The following is a 21303-nucleotide window of genomic DNA, read 5'->3' on the forward strand; positions in this document are numbered from 1 at the left end:
CGTAAGGCTGTTTCTGGTAAAACACAAAGGACCTCACTCTTAACCAAAAAGGGTTTATCTCTGTAGCTATTTTTGTCATTATGTTGTCAGACACAAAAACAAGCGTATTTAACGGACACATTTATTCGTTTTCTCATGTTTTTGTGTCCAAATGACAAAGTTGGACACAAAAACATGAGAAAACGGTTGCCCTTTAAGTTTGAGCTCTCTCAAAATGTTGTTGCTGTAATTTTTGACCCAAGTTCTTGATGAAGACATTTGCTTTGCATCAAATTTTAATTTGAAATTGAGCCTTTCCTAATGTAAAAGTGCCAGTATGACAATGTATAAATGTCTCTAGGTACTAATACATTATTCTATCTAACATTATTGTTAATACTGATATATTATAAATGATTAAGTAAGGACGGGGTCTGGCCCTCCAAAAGATCACAAGATAAATCTTAGAGGTTGTGAGATGATTAATGGGAGAGGAAAGACAAAAAAACTAATTTGGATTTTTACTCTGATCGGCTTCGAGCTGTCATTTAAATGCTGGATATTAACAGAATCCATTCATCCCTCTACTGCAACACAAGCCCAAACACAAGCCCAAAGCATGATCGATCCACCCTTGTGTTTAACAGTTGGACAGGTCTTCTTTTCATTAAGTTCTGCACCCTTTGTTCTCCAAACATACCTTTGCTCATTGTGTCCAACGAGTTCTATTTTAACGTCATCAGTCCACAGGACTTGTTTCCAAAAAGCATCAGGCTTGATTAGATGTTCCTTTGCAGACTTTTGATGCTGAATTTTGCGGTGAGGACACAGGAAAGGTTTTCTTCTGATGACTCTTTCATGAAGGTCATAGTTGTACAGGTGTCACTGCACAGTCGCATAGTGCACCACCTCTCCAGAGTCTGATAGATCTTCCTGCAGGTCTTTTGCAGTCAAACAGGGGTTTTGATTTGTCTTTTCAGCAATCCTATGAGCAGCTCTCTTGGAAAGTTTTCTAAGTCTTCCAGACCTCAACTTGACCTCCGCAGTTCCTGTTAACTGCCATTTCTTAATTACATTATGAAATGAGGAAACAACTATGAAATCGCTTTGCTACCTTCTTATAGTCTTCTCCTGCTTTGTGGGCATCAGTTATTTTAGTTTTCAGAGTGCTAGGCAGCTGTTTAGAGGAGCCCATGGCTGCTGATTGGGACAAGGTTTCAGGGGTCAAAGTATTTATAAAGCTTTGAAATGTGCATCACCTGGCCTTTCCTAACTGTGAACAAGCCAGTCCCTGGTTAAAGTTGACGGAGAGCTCAAATGTCTTGGGGTGCCCAACCTTTTGCATGGTGCTCCTTTCATTTTTTTCACTCTAAAATTGTACAAAACAAAAAGAATACACTGACCTGAAATGTTGAAAAGCATGTCTCATCTTTAACTTAATTCCTTTCAGAGATCAACTCATCTTCTACACGGTACACAAAATTCTGACCGGGGGTGCCCAAACTTTTGCATGCCACTGCAAGTTTTTACCAAAATGTCACCAGGGACAACTGTTCACAAAAGTGTATTTTAAATGGTTTTCATATGTTATCAACTGTGATTGTTAAACTCAGAATAAGTCAACATAAAGATTGTTTTGTAATTCTTTTATTCAACAGGTGAGACACAAACTACTGGAACATATTTCCGAATAACTTTTAACACCAAATGTTTTTATTGTGAAAGTCTTACAACAGGAAGCTCTCTAATAACGTGTGCATGAAAATGCTACTGACAGCTACTACCTCTACACAATGGTTGGTCCCGCCTCCTGTCTCTTACCTGAGAGACTCACCTGAGCACCTACCTACCTGTCCGCACAGGTAGCGTCGCAGCGACGGAGAGCAGCGGATCAGGAGATGGCGGAGTCTCAGCTGGTGTGCATGGACGATGAGCACGTTAACGAAAAGATCCCGGAGACCAAACCGGAGTTTTACTACAGCGAGGAGCAGCGCGCGGCTCTGGAGCAGCTCCTGAAGAACGGGGACGGTGCGTTCAAGATGCGTCTCAAAGAGGACAACATCAAGGACTTCCTCTCCGCCAAGGAGGTCAGGTGCATCCGAAAAACCTTTCAGGAGTACGACACGGACAGTGACTGTGAGTCCGGAGAGCATGAGAAGTCCAAGGAGTCTTCCAGCGCGGACTCCGGGGTCCACTCCACCTACTGGCCCCAGATGTCTGACACTGAGGTCCCGTCTCTGGACATCGGCTGGCCCGGCAGCAGCGGTGTCTATAAGGGGGTGACGAGGGTGTCCGTGTACTCGCACCCACCCAAGGAACCTGGGCCCCACATCAAGGAGGTGGTGAGGAGGCTCATACAGGAGGCACACAAGGTACCTGTCTGATGTGAATAATTTAATCTATATAGCAGCTTTCAAAATAAAGTTAGAAACTGCAAAACAAACAATAAAACAAAAACTATATTCAATATATTTTTTAAAACGATATATTTATGAAAACAACTACATTTTCAACTTGTTTCCAATCTATAAATACACATTCATTAAGTGTAACACTATTATTGAACATTAGTTTGCCTTTCTCATTACTTTGTAAAATTAAGTTTGCTTAAAATTGTTGTGTTTCCCCCAGTTTTGTTCTTATTCTAATAGAAAATGGCTGCATAATAAACACAATTAACTGTTGATAACTTGTACTTAAAGGTGTAGTCAGCGAATCTTAAGGAGAGTGTTGATATTTGAACTCAGCATCCAACGGACAGCTAGCGGCCTGTGAGGAGATATTCACTGGATCTGGCAAAAAGTGTATTGAGACTTAAGTCACAGACGGCACCTTTAAAGCCTTTTTTTTATGTGAGAATAAAATGCCTATAACAATTATTTTAGTTATCACTTCATCTGTAATTGTGATTAATCAGTATAAAATGTTGGGAAGTTTTCCAAAGTCAAAAGTGGTGAAGTCCTCAAATAGTCCCAAACCCAAAGATACTCAGTTCACAACCTTATAATGCAGATTAAAGTAGTAAATATCCACATTTTAGAAGTTAGAACTCTTAGAACAGATTAAGAACAGTTTGAAAAGCAAGTTGCATCTACTAAACTCTAAAACTAGAGTTTATGTAATCTGTACATAGACCACCATGTTGAACCTGCAGTCTTCAGGTTGCCCTAAAAACACTTTTACGACCATATGAAAATAACCGACCGTGCAGTAAAACTTATCACTTTCTCCTTCTCCCCTGACCTGACCTACTTGGTCCACAGCAGAACAATGCCTCTGAAATATTCAAAATGATTGGCCACAGGTGATCATGTGACCGCCTCCCACAGATGAAAGACACAAAGCCCCCCAGGCAGAGATAAATTACTGTCACTCCACATGTGTCCCGTCTCTATGAATACAAGAGACAATGTGTTTAATGGCTTTAAAGCAATTCTTTTCATCCAAAGAAGATGCACTTTGATTTTTAATCTGTTAAAGATAGATTTAACATGCAAATTATGGATTAATCATAACAAAGGCCTGAAGTTACTGACAGTTTTCAAGCCAAAATGTTGGTGTACACATCAACCGGAGTAAAAATATGGATCATTTAAATGACAATTCAGGGCTTTTTTTGTAGTCGGTATGTTTCAAATGTACTGTTAATAGTTTTTTCAACAATAAAAAGAAGGAAAATATCTACTTGAGGAAATATCAGAAATCTTTATGCTAAGCTAAACTAACCAGCTGGTGGCTGTAGTCTTATATTTAACCAACAAACATGAGAGTGACATCAGTCTTCTCATCTAACTCTCAACAAGAGAGCAAATAACTGCATTTTTCAAAATGTCAAACTGCTCCTTAAACCTTTGTTTTGAGTCATGTTATGCACAACAGCTGAACACATTTCTGCGTGGATTTGCCAGGTTGGGATATACATTAATATAGGACAGATATTCTGGTACAGACTCCATGATCCAGATTCACAGTGCATCAGAGAATATTTAGACAGGTTTCAACATGTTTGGTCAAACCCAAATATTTCTATTTTACGAGGAAGTGAAAATAAAAATGACAGTTAAGAGTTATAACATAAAACTTTAACGATCATGGTTTACTGAGTTTCAGCTTGCAGGAGTTGGACTTGCCATTCATGAGCTAATGCAGTTAATGTCAGTGTGAGGCTTAACACGTGTTCTACCTGCATTCAGCTGTGTCCAAAAACACTGTGTCGATGCCAGTAACACAAACATGATTAATTGGTTTATAATCTGTCACATCCTTGTACTGAAAGGAAAAACAAACGATGAGCCTTTATGATAGAAAATCAAGTTTTCTGTTCTTGCATGACGGTTTACAATAAAAATCCATAGTATTTTTTTCAACAACGTATCTTTTACCTCACACAGACGTAAACAAAAGCAGGCTCCTGATTTCTAACCAGTGATCATCTGTTTTACCATCTGAAATTCCAGCTGTCGATAGTGGATGTAATCAACTGTAGTTAACTAGTTAATTAAGCTAACATTAGCAGGGGTGTTGCTAAGGTTTAAGGACCTTTGGGGCTTGGCGTGGGCCTCTGCAAGGGGGCTGGGGGGATCCTTACTGGGGAACTTTTTTGATCAACAAGCTCTGTTTTAATTATTTTTATGCACTCTGGCACATTACTTACATTCAAATATCTTAATCATTAAAAAATTGAAATGTGTACCTCAATAACTGTTTTTTACTTTCCTGATTGATCATGAATTGTGATGTTAAAAATGTTAGTAGTTATGAGTAATTAGTATTACTGTTGAGTAGAAACAGAATACTTTACAACTGCTATCATAAAACTGCTCAAATTATCCGTCCATCTGCCCACACTGCGATGACACAGAGCTTGTTTTAAAACATCACTTTCCCTTTAACCACCCATATTGCTATTTTCCAAGCTACCGTAGTCTTCATATTTTGTGAAGATAAACCTTCAGTGGCTCTGGCAACTCAAATTTAGCCAGAGCAAACTGCCTCCCTGACACCTCGCCAGATCAGAAAACTTCCCAGCTTTGTAGTCTCCTAGCGACAGGAACCAATGAAGGCACCACAGGGAACACTAGCTAGCTAGCACCCATCTCTTTCATGGCACTGGCTAATAGTAGGCTTGAAGACAATTATCCGTCCTTGAAGTTTGGCAGCCTGCTCTGTTCATGTGGAAGTGGGAACGGTTTAATCTAAAGTTTAATTTAAAGTTGGTTGGAAAAACAATACATGCCAACAAAAGAAAACCTGTAGGTGAGAATGCGTTTAGTTGTGTGTGTGTTGTACTGTATATCTGTCCGTCTGCAGCTAATCTATAAACTACTGGACCAGGCAGCCTTTTTGTGTGCATACTAATGACTTTATGCCCAAGGATCTGTCATGGTTGCAGTGATCACAGTTGATTAAAAAAACCTGTTTTATTGTATGTTTTATACTGTGACTGCTGACTCCTCACCAGTCCTAACCTGCTGGTGAGGGCTGCAAGTTTTCTGGGAATCGTCTCGACTAAAAACAAGAAGCCTTACTGTCTGGTGCAGGCCATATTTGGGCTATGCTGTGGCTCAAATACTGACATGCATAGAAAAGTTTGGGCTTAGTTTGACCTGGAGCATCTGCAGATGGATTCTAAATTTAACTAGTTTGGCACGATATGAGATTATAAAAATAACCCAGTTTTGCTATCTTTGCTGCTATCTTGACTGTAAGGAAGCCATGAGGGGTCAATTCTACTGGGCACAGCTGCACCGCATGCATTGTAGAGTGATCACGATTGATGTAATTTGCACTCTACTGAGTGCACTCTTCTAGTCACTGGAAAACTATTTTCATTACATTTGAATGAATGTAATTGACTCAAATTGTTTCATACAGTACACAATGAATCTTGAAGATGTGCTCATCTTAAACTCAAATACGTTGTTGCTCACATGAAGGCAGTGAGTTCGCGGAAGGGGTGGCATAAGAAAAAGGTACTAACCAAACACAAAACTTCATCATTGCACCTGGTTCCAAAATCAAACTGTGATGCATCTTGTTGCTAATTATATGTACTGTACAATTAAATGCAGTACAATCAGATATAGATACAGATAAAGAAATAAAGTAAGTAAAGAAATATCCCCTTAACCTTCCCTCCAAAACCTAAAGTATGTAGTATTATTATATGACTAATTTAAGTTGCAGTAATTAAACAACCGACTTACTTCTTTATATTACCATAACAAATACAGAACATTTATAAAACATAGAAAATATGCAAATACAGAATCATGTTCTGTACATGCAGGATTTCCAGGAAGAGATAAAAACAGCGAAGGGTTAACGAAGCCCAAGGCATCAATAAAAAAATGTGCCTCAATGGGAGAGTCAAGTTTAAACATGCTGAGTCATTCGTGGTGCAGACAGAGGCCGAGCATCTGTAAATGTCAGCTTCACATCAGGACTTGCAGCAGAAACAGAAAGACTTGTTCAGCCCCCCCCACCATCCTGCAGCCCAGGTTAGGGTTGGTACTGAACAAGCCTTACTTTCCCTCACCCACTCACAGATTTCCACCACTGCCTCTGATTGGTTGACCTCCTAGGTATGCAAACTTTAACTAAAGAAAGGAACATTCACCTGTGATTTGCTTGACGTGCAGCACCAGAGGCTATAGTGGCCAGGTAAGGTGATAGGGTTTGTTGTAACTGACACAAGGAACGCTGCTTCAATTTATCAGGTGTGTGGAGGATGCCAAATGTTTCCAGATCAGACAGTTTGACTGGCTGAGGGACCGGTTAGTCAGAGCTCTTTGAAAGCGGTCATACTGCAGAGCTGTTACTGGTGAATAATTGGACAGACTTCAACACATAAGTTAATCCTCATTACTGTTTGTTTACAGTAGCCATTTCAGGGCCGTGACAGCTTAATTAACCAACAACATTTCTCCCCTTGAGGTGAAGTAAATCATGTACTCATGAAAGCCTGCCAAATACTTGAGAGAGTACTTCTGTATTTTGGTATGCTAGAGTTCAAATTGTCACTCTCATTACTTGCAGAAAGGCATGCACACACTCACATACACCTTCTGGAAGCAGATAAAGGTTATAGGAGATTGTTATCTCAAAGCAAAAGCTCAAACACAGTTGTTTAATTGATGTTGCAGTGAGCCCTGGGTTGCAGTAGAAATGGTTTTCAGGTCAGGTGTGTCTTGACTTGACAGATAGAGAATGATGTCTCTGGTTGAGCAACATTTAAGAGTAAGTGCAGCGTTGCAAAAAATAAATTGATCTGGACAAGCTGTTTCAATCCTCATGCAGGCTAAGAGTCTTATATTTGAAAAAGCAATGAAAGGTTTCTCCAGTCAGGTGAGATAGTCTTGTTTTTGTGCATTCTTTGTCTCTCTGAAACCACGTAGAATACGGAGGCACACAGTGGTGCAATGCAAGTACGTACATTTACTGAAGTTCTGGACTTAAGTGCAGATGTGAGGTACTTGGACATCACTGGAGTATTTCCATGTTTACTTCACTACATCTGAAACACATATTGTAATTTTTACACCACTACATTTGTCTGACAACTTTAGTTACTTTTTAAAGTTTTCCATCCCCTTCCTCCTCAGTGAAAACCGTGTATCTCCAGATGTGTCAATGTTGAATGTTTGTGATAAACTGAAGGATGAAGTGTTCCTTTATATGTTGAGACAATTCTTCTACTTTTTTTTTTTTGCTAGATTAACTATTTCAAAAAAAACCCCTCTTGGATCAACTGGAAAATTCATCATCACAAAGCTGAAAACAGGGCTATTTTTCTAACACCATAAAGAGTTGACCTTTTAGAGATACGGTATGTGGTTCCCACATGACAGCGGTGCTACAAACACATGATGATCTTATAGAACATGATGCATTGCAATACATTAAACTACCCAACAGTACATAAAGGAGGTAAAACCTTAAACATCTACAGCAGTAAAATGCAACAGATTCACGCAGCAGTAGTAAATAGTGATTGTAATAGTAGTAAAACATAAACTGGCACCTTAACTCTTGGTAAGGAGGTGAACAAGGGTGTTTTCCAAAATGTCATACTATTCCTGTAGGTGGTTAACAAAGTAAAAAAAAAATCATCATGTGGGGACAATGAGATCGGTGGAGTTGGAGGAAAAGTCAGGGGCCTCCCAAAGTCAGTAGTATTCATAATCGAGGGATCATGAATGTCTGTACAAAATTTAATGGCAATCTATCAAGTCAGTCTTGAAAAATTTCAATCTAGACCAAAGTTGTGGACCGAAGTGTAACTGTCTCCTTCCCTGGACAAATGTTTTTCTCAATACACAGCCTAATAACCAGTTAGAATGAGTAGCACGTCATTTAGACTCACACGTGGTTTACTTTTAATGATTGATGGCAATTAAAATTGGACCACACTGTTGTCACACATTAAGCTGTCTGCCAGGAAAACTTGTTTGGACTCTGTTGGTTGGATCAGGCCCAAACATGTACACGAGAGCTGCAATAAGGAAATGGAAAAAGCCTCACATGATGGCTCTGAGTTGCACTCAAGGATATAAAAAAAACTGCGTGACTGTAAAATGCTTCACTGCAAATAGTTATGAAGTTTGTTTGATACAATATACAGTGTTACAGATGCACTGAAAATAAGAATATACCAAATTTGAGAGTGCATCAGTTATGTGTAGATTGACTCCTGATTGTAGTACATCATGTACTGTATCTTGTGACAGGATGATTCTCTGTTAGCTCAGAACCTGTACTGTTATGTCATGTGCCTGAGCACAGACTCTGCTGTTGAAATTATTAGCAGTGCATGTTAATCGTAGCCGTTGTTGGACAGTGTCCAAACTATGTTGAGTAACCCTTTAATTACCTTGAAAAACAAGTTCCTCTGAAGCATCAACTGTTACCGCATGATACTTAAATTCTATACCACAACACAAATAATAAGTTAGCATCTCATAGCCATTGTGTTTACCAACAGTGGGAGTGGTGAAAAACGTTCATGAGTCTTAATGTTAGAGCAAATGGGTTATGTATGGCTGCTCTAAAAGGCAGTGAGATGATGATAATCAGTCACCCAGAAACCATCAGATGTGACATCAGTAAAGTGCGCACACACATCTTTACCAGCCCCTCTGGTTGACGATGTTGTTCAGGAAAAAGAATCTGAAACACCAGAACTGTGTGGCCAAAAGGGTAAATATCTGTAGTCTCTGTAACGGTAATGATCAGAAATCTAAAAGTGTTTCTTTGTCCTGCTGTCCAGTGGTGGAGGGAGTGCACAGATCCTTTACTTAAGTAAAACTAGCAATTAAAGAATTAAAGAGCAACTCAATAAAAAGTCCTGCAATGAAAATGCCAAGTCATTGGAAAAATAGCCTATACCTTAAATAAATGTACTTATAATTCAGAAAAATAGTACAATGTGAGTAGAAGTAAAAGTAATGAATACACAGTGGAAATCAATTTCTAAGGTTGTATTCGGAAATACTCACCAGAGTGCACTCTGGCACAAACTGAACCGTTCGTAAATGCGCAGCGCTGTTGGTATGGAACTGTTCAGTTATTTAAAACATTCTATCTTGGGAGAGAGAGCAGCAGAGTGCCAAGCAGAGTGAATATTTGATTAACTTAATGGTTTGTTAGGGTCTGTTTCTTTGAATGACAGGGCTCTCATGTAAGTGTAGAGTGTCCGACTGGATTTACGAACACACCCTAAAGATTCAGCTGTTTATCTTTTACTTAGGTCATGGTTTCAGCTGTTTCAAATCATGAACTAAGTAAACAGTTGAAATTGTTAGCTAAAAGTGATGGCTACACAGTTTGAATAGTAGCTAGAAGTAATGATTATAGGATAAATGGGGACTTAGCTAGCTGAAGCTAATAGATACATGGTTAAAATACGTAGCTCACCAATATAGCTGAAGTTAGCTAAGCGTGCTTTCACACCTGCCCTGTTTAGTTCGGTTCAATCAAACTCCAGTACAGTACGGTAGGTGTGAACACAGCAATCGCACCCCGGCGCGCACCAAAGCAACCCGACCGAGACCTTCTTGAAGAGGTCTCGGTCGGGTTGTTTTGGTTACAGCCGAACTCTGGTGCGGTTTGCTTGTGGGTCAAACGTGTTCCGACCTCGATCCGAACCAATTGCAGTTGCATTACACATTGTTTGGGTTAAACAATCATGAGCATGTTACAGTCCTATTATTAATGTGTGCCTCCTGGATTTTTCCCGCCTGGAAATTCTGACCAATCAAGAGCAGCTTTCTTGCACAAACATTTTATCTGGTCCGCTTGTAGAACACAAACCAACTCCAGGCAATTATTAACCTGGAAATCCAGATGCCCCCCCCTGATTCGGACCAAAGGAAGACAATTCTAGGTCTGAAAGCACCATAAAAGGATAAACAGCTGAAAATAGTTAGCTAACTTAAATGTAATAGTTAATGGTAACATTGATAGCTAAAAGTAATGAATAAATGGTTGATATAACGGCAGTGTTGACGAAGATTTATGATAGAGATGTGGGGGTATGTCTGACAAAAAAGGTTGGGAACTATGCATCATTTTCTAAGCTTACCATTTATTTTGGATGTAAAATCTTATTCTGTGCAGTAATTACAGGTGTAAAAAAAGAAAAAAAAAATCTAAAATTTCCCTCTGAGTTGTAGTGAGTAGAAGTCTGAAGAGGCATGAACTGGAGAATTTTAAGTGAAGTTCAACTTTCAAATTTGTACTTGGAGTAAATGTACTTAGTCACATTCCACCACTGCTGCTGTGCCTCTGCTTGGCTGCATTTAAACTTACCTCCTTCTGTTTCCCCAGGTGGTGGCTATAGTCATGGACCTCCTGACAGACCTGCAGATCCTCCAGGACCTGCTGGATGCCTCGTCGCGGCGCGGGGTGGCTGTCTACACTTTGCTGGAGGCCAGGGGAGTGCCCCACTTCCTGGATATGTGCACTCGTCTGCAGATTAATGCGGTGCATCTGCGGGTAAGGAGTGTGCTCAGCAAACACTGGACACTGTAGAGCATGATAGAGTGCCACGGAGGGAGGTGGCTCACTAATACAACACACAGAGAGCATGGAAAGTTTGAAACACCTCAGTGTGTCACTGCTCTGCCTTCTTTATTAGACAATGGCAGTGGCTGCAGTAATTATCATGGATTAGAAAACAGCTCATATCAATATGTCACGCTCTTTAGGATAATCCTCACCAGTAACAGACAATGTAACCTGGTTTGAGGCTGTTAAAAAAACTCTATGTATACTGTACTAACACTCTAATCTAATCTTTTCTCATTACCTCCTTGTGGTGTCATGCAGATAGCTTCTGTTTTATTTCCAAGAATTTCAGATCTGCTACTGATATCTCTGCCTTGGAGCCACTGAAAAGCAACTTTCAAAATACTCAACCACCCCCCCCCCTTCTTCCCAGAAAAGATGATGCGTGGAGTGAGATTTAATTCCTAGATCTCACTCCACACATTTGATATGAGAAACTATTTACTTCCAAAAATAGAGACTAAAGAATAAAGAGTATGTAATGTGGACACTGTTGCTACAAAGAGAGGATGGTATTGAGTTTTTCAATGTCATTTAAAGCTGCAACCAGCAGCTCTCTATCTTGGTCTATCGGTCGCTCTGTCAGTTGGCCAGTCAATCAGTCGATCAGTTGGTTGGTCCATAATAATCTCCTCAGCGTTTGCCGCCCACAGTTTGTTGTCCTAAAAGGTTGAAATTTAGCATGGAGGTGCTCATGCTTGTCAAGTGTTGTGATCTCAAAGCCTCTGCATCACTTTTTAAAATTCAAAAAATACCAATGTCTATTGCTCTGAGTCATGCCACTAAACCACTAAGCTACTTAGCTGTACGGTGGTAATTTAACTGTAATAGCAGATACTTTCTCACATGATTGTATTTCAAGTGTGAATGTTATGTAAAACAGCTCTCAACTTAGTGATGAACATTTTAGACAACACATCAAATGTGAAATCAATGTAAGTGAGAGGGTGAGTGATGTGAATGATCGTTGAGATGTTGTGTACAGCAGTGATTCTCAACTAGATCTACTTGTGCAGTTGCATGGTGGTGAAAAGATAATAGCTCAACTAATCTGAAAAACAGAAATAATGATTTGACTGAAACAAATCCACATATTGAGCCGGCAGTTATACCTGTACACCAAGTGTTGAGGGTGCATGAAAACTAGTCGACAACTGAGCACAGGAAAAAGATGAATACTTCAGGGAATCCAGGGCTGTGTGGGTATGTCTGGCAAAAAGGGAACTACTGCTCTAGAGTAAATACTGTATACCCCAAAAGTGACTGACAAGTGGGAAAGATCCCTGTAGATTTGCACAGGAAATGCATACACACATTAAAGACCCACTTACTGAAAATCAGGATAATAACAAAGACTGCTCATAAACTGAGATGGCCCATTTTAGATTCATTTCCTGTATCAGTGTCACCTGGGTTTCACCACTGCCCCGTCCCTTTAGGAGACTAGCAGTGGTCCTGAGTCCATTCATTCCAATTGGAAAAGGGAACATGAGTGCAGATTATGACCAATCTCTTCGCCCCATAGTCACTGAAGTAAATATTGGACCCTTCTTCACAACCCCAACCATTCTAGATCTTCTGACATGGAAATGGCATTGCTTCAGACACATAAATCAAGAGAAAATTAACTTTGTTTGAGACATGTCTGTGTTTTAGCAACATACTCTCGTGAGATCTGGTTACAACCGACGTGATCTTACACTTGGTTGATATCAGACATTAAGCTAGCAGATAAAAATCAGTGGCAAAATAAGGGACAAATATTAAATTTGCATTGTATATAGTGTTATATTGTTTTTAGTCTGATTTCATCCATCCACAAGATGTTTACTAAACTTGTGTCAGAGAGACAACCACAGCCACTTAGGATACTGGAAGTATATACCATTACATTGTATTAGCGCAGCTTGTTGTGGGGTATCTTAGTATCTTTGGTATTAATACCAAACCCTAATTATCTGAAAAAGTGAAAGAATACAAATTTTCAATGTTGGGTATCAAACACAAGATTTTTTAAGGGAATACCTGAAAAATGGAATGCTGAAATACTGATGCCTTTTTTCACCTATGCATCAAACAGTTAAAAACAGTCATCTAACTTTTATGAATTAACATTTAATGCTTGTCTACATGTTTCAGAACCTGAGTATAACAGTAAGTGCTAATCTAGGTTCAGAGTGAACAGCAGTTCACTGAGTCAGACCGTCATCCTATCTCCACAGAGACACAATACCCGGCCTTATCTGCTGAACGCAGAGTTTTGTCGCCCCAGTCTAGTTTATCTGGAGCACTGGAATACCTTGTTACAGTGGTGTCAGTTGATAGGCTGTGAAAGGCCTTTTGAGAGCACCGGGCTCTGTTACTCTTACCTCTTACAAGTGAACATTCATAGTTCCTGAAAACAGACCCAAAGACTGTAACACGATGCTTTGACAGAGGAAAGCCTCCTCCCAGTGTGCATACCCAGCATTTACGTCTCCTTTTTGTTTCCTTTTCTCTTCCCTTTAAGTAAACATATGTGGCTCAAGGATTTGAGTTTTGCCCTTTATTTTTTGAGAAAGTTTACTTTATGTTGCGAGGTGTGACAGTTTGACTTGGCATCTGTTTAGATCAGTCATGTGAAATATAGCAGTGGACGCTTGATAGCTTTGGCGGAGTGAGTTTACTCAGGCTCACCTGTGTGATGCTAAGCCAACTCAAGTGTGTAATCAAGCAGGCGTTTCATTGCAGAATCTCCGTGTGCGGATGGTGAGAGGTTCAGGGCTGGCCCTGTCGTTTGGAAAGCTGCCCGGGTCCCTGTGCTCCAAATACATGCTGGTGGATGGAGAGAAAGTCATGTTCGGGTCTTACAGGTGAGCATGAATATTCAGCAGTGCCTCAAACTCATAAACTCAGCCATTGACAGCTGGGACAGCACTGTGCAGAGGCTTTAAATATAAACACAACTTTCTCTATAAGCTGCAGGCTACAACACAATAGAAAATCACTCAGACCAGAACACTAATAACTCCTTAACAACTTTATGAAGCATATTATACCTGTAGAATGACTGGAATGCTTTCTGCAGCACTCTCTCCATATCTGCCATTGGTCCTACACATTCAGCTATTGTTGTAGATCAGCTTGTTGTCTGTTATGATTACTGACTGAAGCAGATGTGTAAAACCCTGCGTGACATTATTACAAGGAGGCAAAAAGCTTTCTGTGCGTCACCTGAGTGCTTATTTAAAATGATTAGCCAGGTTAAGTGAAATAATTACACCACCTGCATTTGTTAACCCTTACACTCCCATCTCTGGAGAGAAAGAGGTTCTTGTTCCTATTGACATCACATAAAACGTGTAAAAGAGTTGCCTCTATCGTGCACAAAAAATCCACAGGGCAGTTTTTCTTTTTTCAGTTTCTGGCTGTTGGACTTTCAATTATTGCGAAGACTCCATTTGCTTTTGTGCAGACTGCTAAATTTGAGTTGGGTGTGAAGTGTAAAATCTGCCAGTAGGTAGAAATGCAATGAACAAACACGCTACATTAGTATCAGAATGACTCCTGCTTTCATACCGCAATAGTGTTGGGTGACAATATCAAACATTGTGATTTGTAAAAACAAATACTTATAGATCAATGCATGAGTAGGAAATATAATATTACTGGGCATCAGTATTGGTACAAGGAAACACTGAGGATGTGTAAATGTGTTATTTATATCATTCATTTTAAATACTAAAATACCCAGAAGCTCAGAAATCCTTTTACTCCTAACATCAGCATTTAAAGGTATAGCGTGTAGGATTAAGTGGCATCTAGAGGTGAGATAGCAGAACTGCAACTTCTCCTATGTGCCAAGTGTGTGGGAAAACTATTGTGGCTGACGCGAAAACATGAATGGCCCTATTGAGCCAGTGTTTGTATCGTCCGTTCAGGCCTACTATTGAAACAACATGGTGAACTCTATGAAAGAGGACGCGCTACGTATGTAGGGCCCAAAAATGCTTTTTCCTTTAGATTTACAGGGTGAAAGAGACAAATGAAAGTGAGTGGATACACTTTTTTGAGTGTCACAACCCTTGAAAAATTACTTTTTCTACTATCAGGATTTTAACCAGTCTGTCTGGTAACATTTGGAAAGTCATTTTATCCCCATTAAAGTTAGCAGAGGGCTAAACTGAAACTTAGATGCTCAGCAGCCATGAATCTCTAGAGTGCCTCTATGGGCCCCACGATGCGGAAGATCTGAGTGATTTCATACCTTGGAAATCTAGCTTTTTGGGCTTCACGTGTCACTGAGCAGCTTTCATAGAAATGAATGTAGCCACACCTCCAATGCTGTATCCAGTTCTCTTTATAAATCCATGATATGAATGGCTCATTCTAAGGGAACACAACTGTTCTTACTTTCGGGTGATTATAAACTGATGAAAACATAATTATAAAAAATTCTATCATTTCTGCCTTTAGATGCCCCTAAATCTTACACACTGTACCTTTAAGGTATGTCCAACCACATGTGGAGACAAATTGTTTTATAGTTGTTCCGAACGACCACATTCAAATGTGGGATGAAAAGTCAGCCGTCATAAAGAGCAGCAAGATGGCGATAATGCTGAATACATATACAATACTAATAAAGTAACAGAAATACTGGTGCACCTGGCCAATTACGGCGTGACATGCGTGATTGTCAGATCATCGGTTTTGGAAAGATACAGATCCAACAAGACCTTCGACTGCAGTATTCTGACTCCTTTAGGAAACTTTACATCAGATGTTACTGAATCAATGATTTGATGGAGAATATTTCACAACTAAATGATCATTATGATCAATTTAAATCAGACCCTGATGAAAAGTGGATATTCCTCAGCATTTCCTGGTGTAAGACTGTTGTAGAGGATGACAAGTTTAGCTGATTTTTCAGGCACCCTTCAAGCATTTTGTAGTTTTACATCTATTTACATGCATGATATGTAAAAGACAGAAAGAAGCAAAATGACATATTACAAAAAAAATCAGCAACAGAATATAATTTGATCTATAGAATATAACAAACTGTAGACCGTTACAAGGTGGTCATTACACAACCATATGAGGATTCTTGTTGTTGCTAAGCTGATATTAAATAACAAAATCTCTGTATTATAAATTATACTAAAATTCTTGTGACAAACTCTCATCCACTTGAAACTGACAAATACCTGAACAAGACTCCCTGCAAAAATAAGCTGATTTAAATATTTTGGATAGAACTTAAAGAGTTAAGCTTCTGTATACAGCAGCCTGTGTCTAAATACAGATGACGCATCTTTCCACACATCATGTGTCTCACACCACGTCAGTGACCACATCAGTAACAAAACAGTTTTCAGTGCACTTCATTAACAGTCCATTAAAATCAAAACTGGGATGACTCATGTGTGATACCTCATTATGACTGGAACTATACGTAAAGAAATTAGGTTCTGTGGAACCTTTGGTCAAGTTTTTAAAGCTGTTAAAGACAGGAACAATCTCCTGCTGTTTCTTAGGGTTCCCATATTACACCATGCTTGGAAGGACTGTACATTAAGAGTGCTGCGGTCACAAATGTTGGTTGCAGCTTTATTTTGCTCACTGGGTCTAAAAGTGACTCTGCATTCAAAAGCAAGATCTGCTAGCAAAAAAATAAGTGTAAAGACACTTTTAGGTAAATACATTTATTTCCTTTCTGGCTGAGTGTTGGCTGAAATGTGGGCACCATTCTTGTGTCTGAGAGTGTTGTCAGTTTTATCATCTAATTCTTGGCAAGAAAGTGAACAAGCATATTTTGATAAATGTTGAACTATTCCTCAACTTTTATGGTTTTGGTTTAAATTTGTCTTTTGTCCTCCAGCTTCACCTGGAGTTCCTCCCGGATGGACAGGAACACGATCACCGTGATGACGGGACAAATTGTTGACTCCTTCGACAATGACTTCAGGGAGTTGTACGCCATCTCTGAGCAGGTGGACCTCTACAAGGAGTTCAACATCACCAAGCCGCCTATTGCTACGCCCATTAGGAAGCCAAAGGTGGAGAAAATCCAGCCTCTGCCCATCTCCACATCTCGTTTTCAAGTATCTGTCGGGGACTCCAGACAGGCCGACCTAAGGGTACCTGCACATAAATATCACAATCCTAAGTACTCTTTAGTTTTTGGGAACCGTATGGGCCTCACAGGTTCCCTACAAGACCTGTCTACCATGAATACCATGAACGATTCTCTGACTGGTGGGCTGCACCATGGGAACGGGCTGCAGAACAACATCCTTCATGCCAGCAGGAACAGCAGGGAGGTGTTGGAGCGAGTCCCCCCACAGAGTCCTGCTTCACCTGCAGAGGAAGAGGATGGAAAGGGGGGCTTGAAGAAGAACCAGGTAGCTGCAGTGAAGAAACAACGAAGCTCCTTCAGGCACTTCCTGAAAGGCAGAGGAGCCAATCACACCACAGAGACTATACAGGAGGACGTGGTCACTCCTCAGAGCCCGTTCCCCCCAACTAAGGTGCCAGAGACTAATGGTGTCGCAGGAAATGAGGTGGAGGACTCGTTTGAGATCATTGATAAACCTGGTCCACTGAAAACCAAAACCAAGAAACCCTCAAAGGTCATCCAGAGAAGTATGTCTCTGCAGACCATCAACACCGCAGACGAAGACGGTATGTACCCACACAGTCTATTATTTTATTGTTTGTTTCATTATGGTCTGAATCAAGGCTACTCATAGCTTTTCTTAGCGGTTAATCTGCAAATTATTTTTTGGTCAATAAAAAAAAGCAGAAAACAGTGAAAAATATGTTACAATTTTCTAAAGCCAAAGAAGACATCTTCAGATGTCTTTTCTAATTCGACCAAAGATCCAAAAATATTTACAGTGTTATAAAAGAATGAAATCCTCATATCTGAGAACCTAAAACAAGAGAGTATTTTGTATTTAGACGTGTTCAATATAAAATTAATGTTCTAACATTAAAAATCATAAAATAAATTAACGTCCAAAATAAAATAGATATAAAAACAGAGAGCTGTCAGACCAAGGCTTTATGCCTCGTTTCCATATAGCCACAATTTTGGTGTGGAGTTAGCTTCGAGTATGCTGAAAAAAATCTAATTTTTGCACTGGTCGGATTAGGGACAGACTGTATGCACTGTGTCACAGGAGGTTAGCATAAAAAATTAGCTAACAGACTGACAACTGTAATAGAGCTCTATTTATGCTTTTTTAGATGTGAAGTTTGACGGCATATTTAGCTTGCTAACACTGGTAGCATGCTAGCTGTGTAACATATAGAGTGCATGCATAGTGGATCGTACATCTTTTATCAAAATATTTCACAAAGCTGGCTACACAACTGACAGGCCGACCTCCTCATTTATTTGTCACTATGCATTATTGGTCCTGTTTTTGTCTTTGTAGTGCTTAATGAACGTGTTTCACAAGACTGGACAGCAAAAAACACTCAAGGTGAACATCTTGCGTTGAACACTAGGGGCGAAGTATTTATATTACATAGAAATAAGGACACAAAACAAAACTGTGTGTTACAGTCTTCAAAAATTTGTCATTTTAATATCCATGATTTAATTGATTAATTCTTGAAATTATTGTTTACCTTTCCACCTATCTGAGTTGAAGTGAAATCTAAATAACCTATTAATTGTCAGACTCATGATATAAATCAGGTCATATCAAATTATACATCAAGAAATATGTAACCAACTGTCACTACTTGGAAGTTTTTGATACTCAGGGCTACGGTGTGAGTTCAGTTGGCGTTTAAAGCAGCTAATAGCTATTTTTACAATAATCTATGACATGACGTGATGTGAAAGGGGTTACTCATAGTGATGAACCTACAGATAAGTATCAGCCTACAGATAAATGAGCTACACAACTCATTGTTTATCTATCTGGACCAAATTTTACTGTTCTGGTTCACTCCCTCAGCTCTCATAGCATCGTTTTCAGAAAAAAAGATGTTAAAACTCACTGTATACTGGTTACACAGCAGCAAACAGCACAGAGACATAGTTAGAGACTATAGCTATGAACATAGTGGAGCATGTAGCAGCTAAAGACAAAGGTATTTCCCTCAGGAGTTGGTGGAGACCAAAAACAGAGCTAAAAGAGAGTGAATATTGGACTTAGATTCATCAGGTCACAAACAAGACTCCAAATGAATTATAATGTTACTCGATAACTGTTGGATACGGAAATAGGCAAGTATTTGGTAACAATTTCAACTTATCATCTAAAAAGTTGATGATATGTCACTATTGTGTTTATAACTTGTTTGTGGAAAGAAAAAAAAGTTATTGTAGGTTTAAGAAGTGTTGAGATGTTATACTTGCCCTAATTGTGATATATCTCTTTAACACTTAAGATTGTTATTTTATAATTAATCTGTTTTTTTTCCTCCTCAACAGGATCTAAAAGCCGCCGGCGGCATCAAAAGAAGAACTGCATCCAGTCATGAGATCAAAAGCAAGAGAACAGTGTGTCTTTGGAGTTATAAAGAGGAGCCACAGGATCTCCTGGTTAAACATGCTGAGTCACAGTATCACCTTACTGTAACCAGGTGACATTACTTCAGTCAGCGTCTCCAGCCTGTTACACTTAAGGTGAAAGTCCTTACAGGGGACTGCTGATGAGACGTTGTACTTTAACTAATCATGTGAGGAAAAAACTCCATCAGAGAATCTCAACATGGAAGCCAAAATGCTGATGGAGGGAGATTTCATCACCATTATTTTAGGTTCTCTGTTTTTTGTACTAAATTATTTGTGTTTTTTATATTGTATGCTTAACCCCATCACCATGAGCAGCCCAGGCTGTGACCCAGGTTGTGTCGGTGGATTACATCACACCTGGTTGCTGTGGAGACACGCGAAGTGATCAGTTGTGCTTGTTGTCCCTGAGTGCCGCCTTACAGAGGACCCTTGGCAACAGAATAAGTGTTCGTCAGAGTGTGCTGTACAGGCTGTGAATAATGAACGCCGCGCTGAGTGGTGCGGTGTTGACACAGGCCTGCTTTGTTTCTACACCGCCAGGTGAGGACTTTGTATGTTTGCACTTTGGGTTTATTCAGGTGGGACTGGCAGAGATTAAAATGTGAATCCTTGAGAACCACTCGAAATGCAAATAATTCTAATTCTGTAGCAGAAATTGAATAAAAGACATGAAAACAGCAGATAAAAAAGTGGTTTGTGTCAATAAATATCAAGTAAAATTCAATGTAAATAAACATATGTAATTATGCACAAACACCTTTTTCAGTAAGCCAGTTATCTCACTGAAAAGCTCAGTGAGTTCATGAATTGTGTACAATACAAAGCAGAATTTAGCTATTTAGCTAAAAGTTATAGTTACATTTACAATTAGCTCCACTGATCCTCCTGAAGAGAAGAGACTATGTTATGTGAGTAAGTAAAGACTGAAGACAAAGTCCAATTCATATTTTATTGCTTATTAAAACAAGTGTTATTTTATTTCAGAAAATGTATCCTAATTTCTGACAAGTTCTTCTGGTTGAATGATTTATTTGTTGAGCCTGGGACAGGAGATGTGTAACACTGACCAATTTGTTAATTTCAGTGGCTATAAGGTTGAAAGAAATGATCACGAAAGAGACTGAGCATATTTAGAAGTTACAAATGTAATAGTTTACATTCATTTAAAGCTGCATTTGGTAACTTTTCTAAAGATAACTTTTTGTCATATTTCCAATAACTGTCTGTGTTCTGAAAGAAGTAGGTGAGACAGATAATCTGTGAAAAAAATTTGTCCCTCCTCCCCTCCTGTGACCTCTAATGGCATTTGCTAGAATTGACCGTGGGGCATCGAAAACAATCAGTCTGAGCGGAGAAGTCTCTAACGCAGCTGTCAACTGTGTGGGGCAAGTTACTTTCAAAGTGGAATAAATAACATACTGCAAGTTACCTTCATTTAAAAGTAACAAGTTACATTACAACACTACTCTCTGTGTAGAGTAATTAGTTACATATTGCATTCCTTTTGCATTACTTTCACCAAAATTACCTCGAAGGAACTAATGTTCATTTTAAATGGATTACCGTCATGTTGTTTCACAGCAGGTAACCAAAGCACATAAGCTCCTGTTTACCACAGTTCACTACAAATCCAGTGCTGTAGGTCTGAGCCATTCATTCATTCACATACAGTGGTTACCACTTTGTGTCAAAATCCCTTGCATATTAATAATAACCTGATGATATAGAACAATTAA

At 39.3% G+C, this 21303-nt stretch overlaps 1 protein-coding gene across 1 annotated transcript; it reads left to right on the forward strand.

Moving 5' to 3' along the window:
• The first annotated feature begins 1574 nt into the window (after positions 1–1574).
• Positions 1575–20445, forward strand: fam83fa (family with sequence similarity 83 member Fa). Its single transcript, XM_049561969.1, has 5 exons — positions 1575–2351; positions 10807–10974; positions 13777–13898; positions 16913–17715; positions 19484–20445. Exons 1-5 carry the CDS (start codon positions 1878–1880, stop codon positions 19531–19533), a joined length of 1617 nt encoding a protein of 538 aa, XP_049417926.1. The 5' UTR covers positions 1575–1877; the 3' UTR covers positions 19534–20445.
• Positions 20446–21303: the final 858 nt, after the last annotated feature.

Source organism: Epinephelus fuscoguttatus, linkage group LG19 (assembly GCF_011397635.1).
Source record: "Epinephelus fuscoguttatus linkage group LG19, E.fuscoguttatus.final_Chr_v1".
Lineage (NCBI taxonomy): Eukaryota > Metazoa > Chordata > Actinopteri > Perciformes > Serranidae > Epinephelus > Epinephelus fuscoguttatus.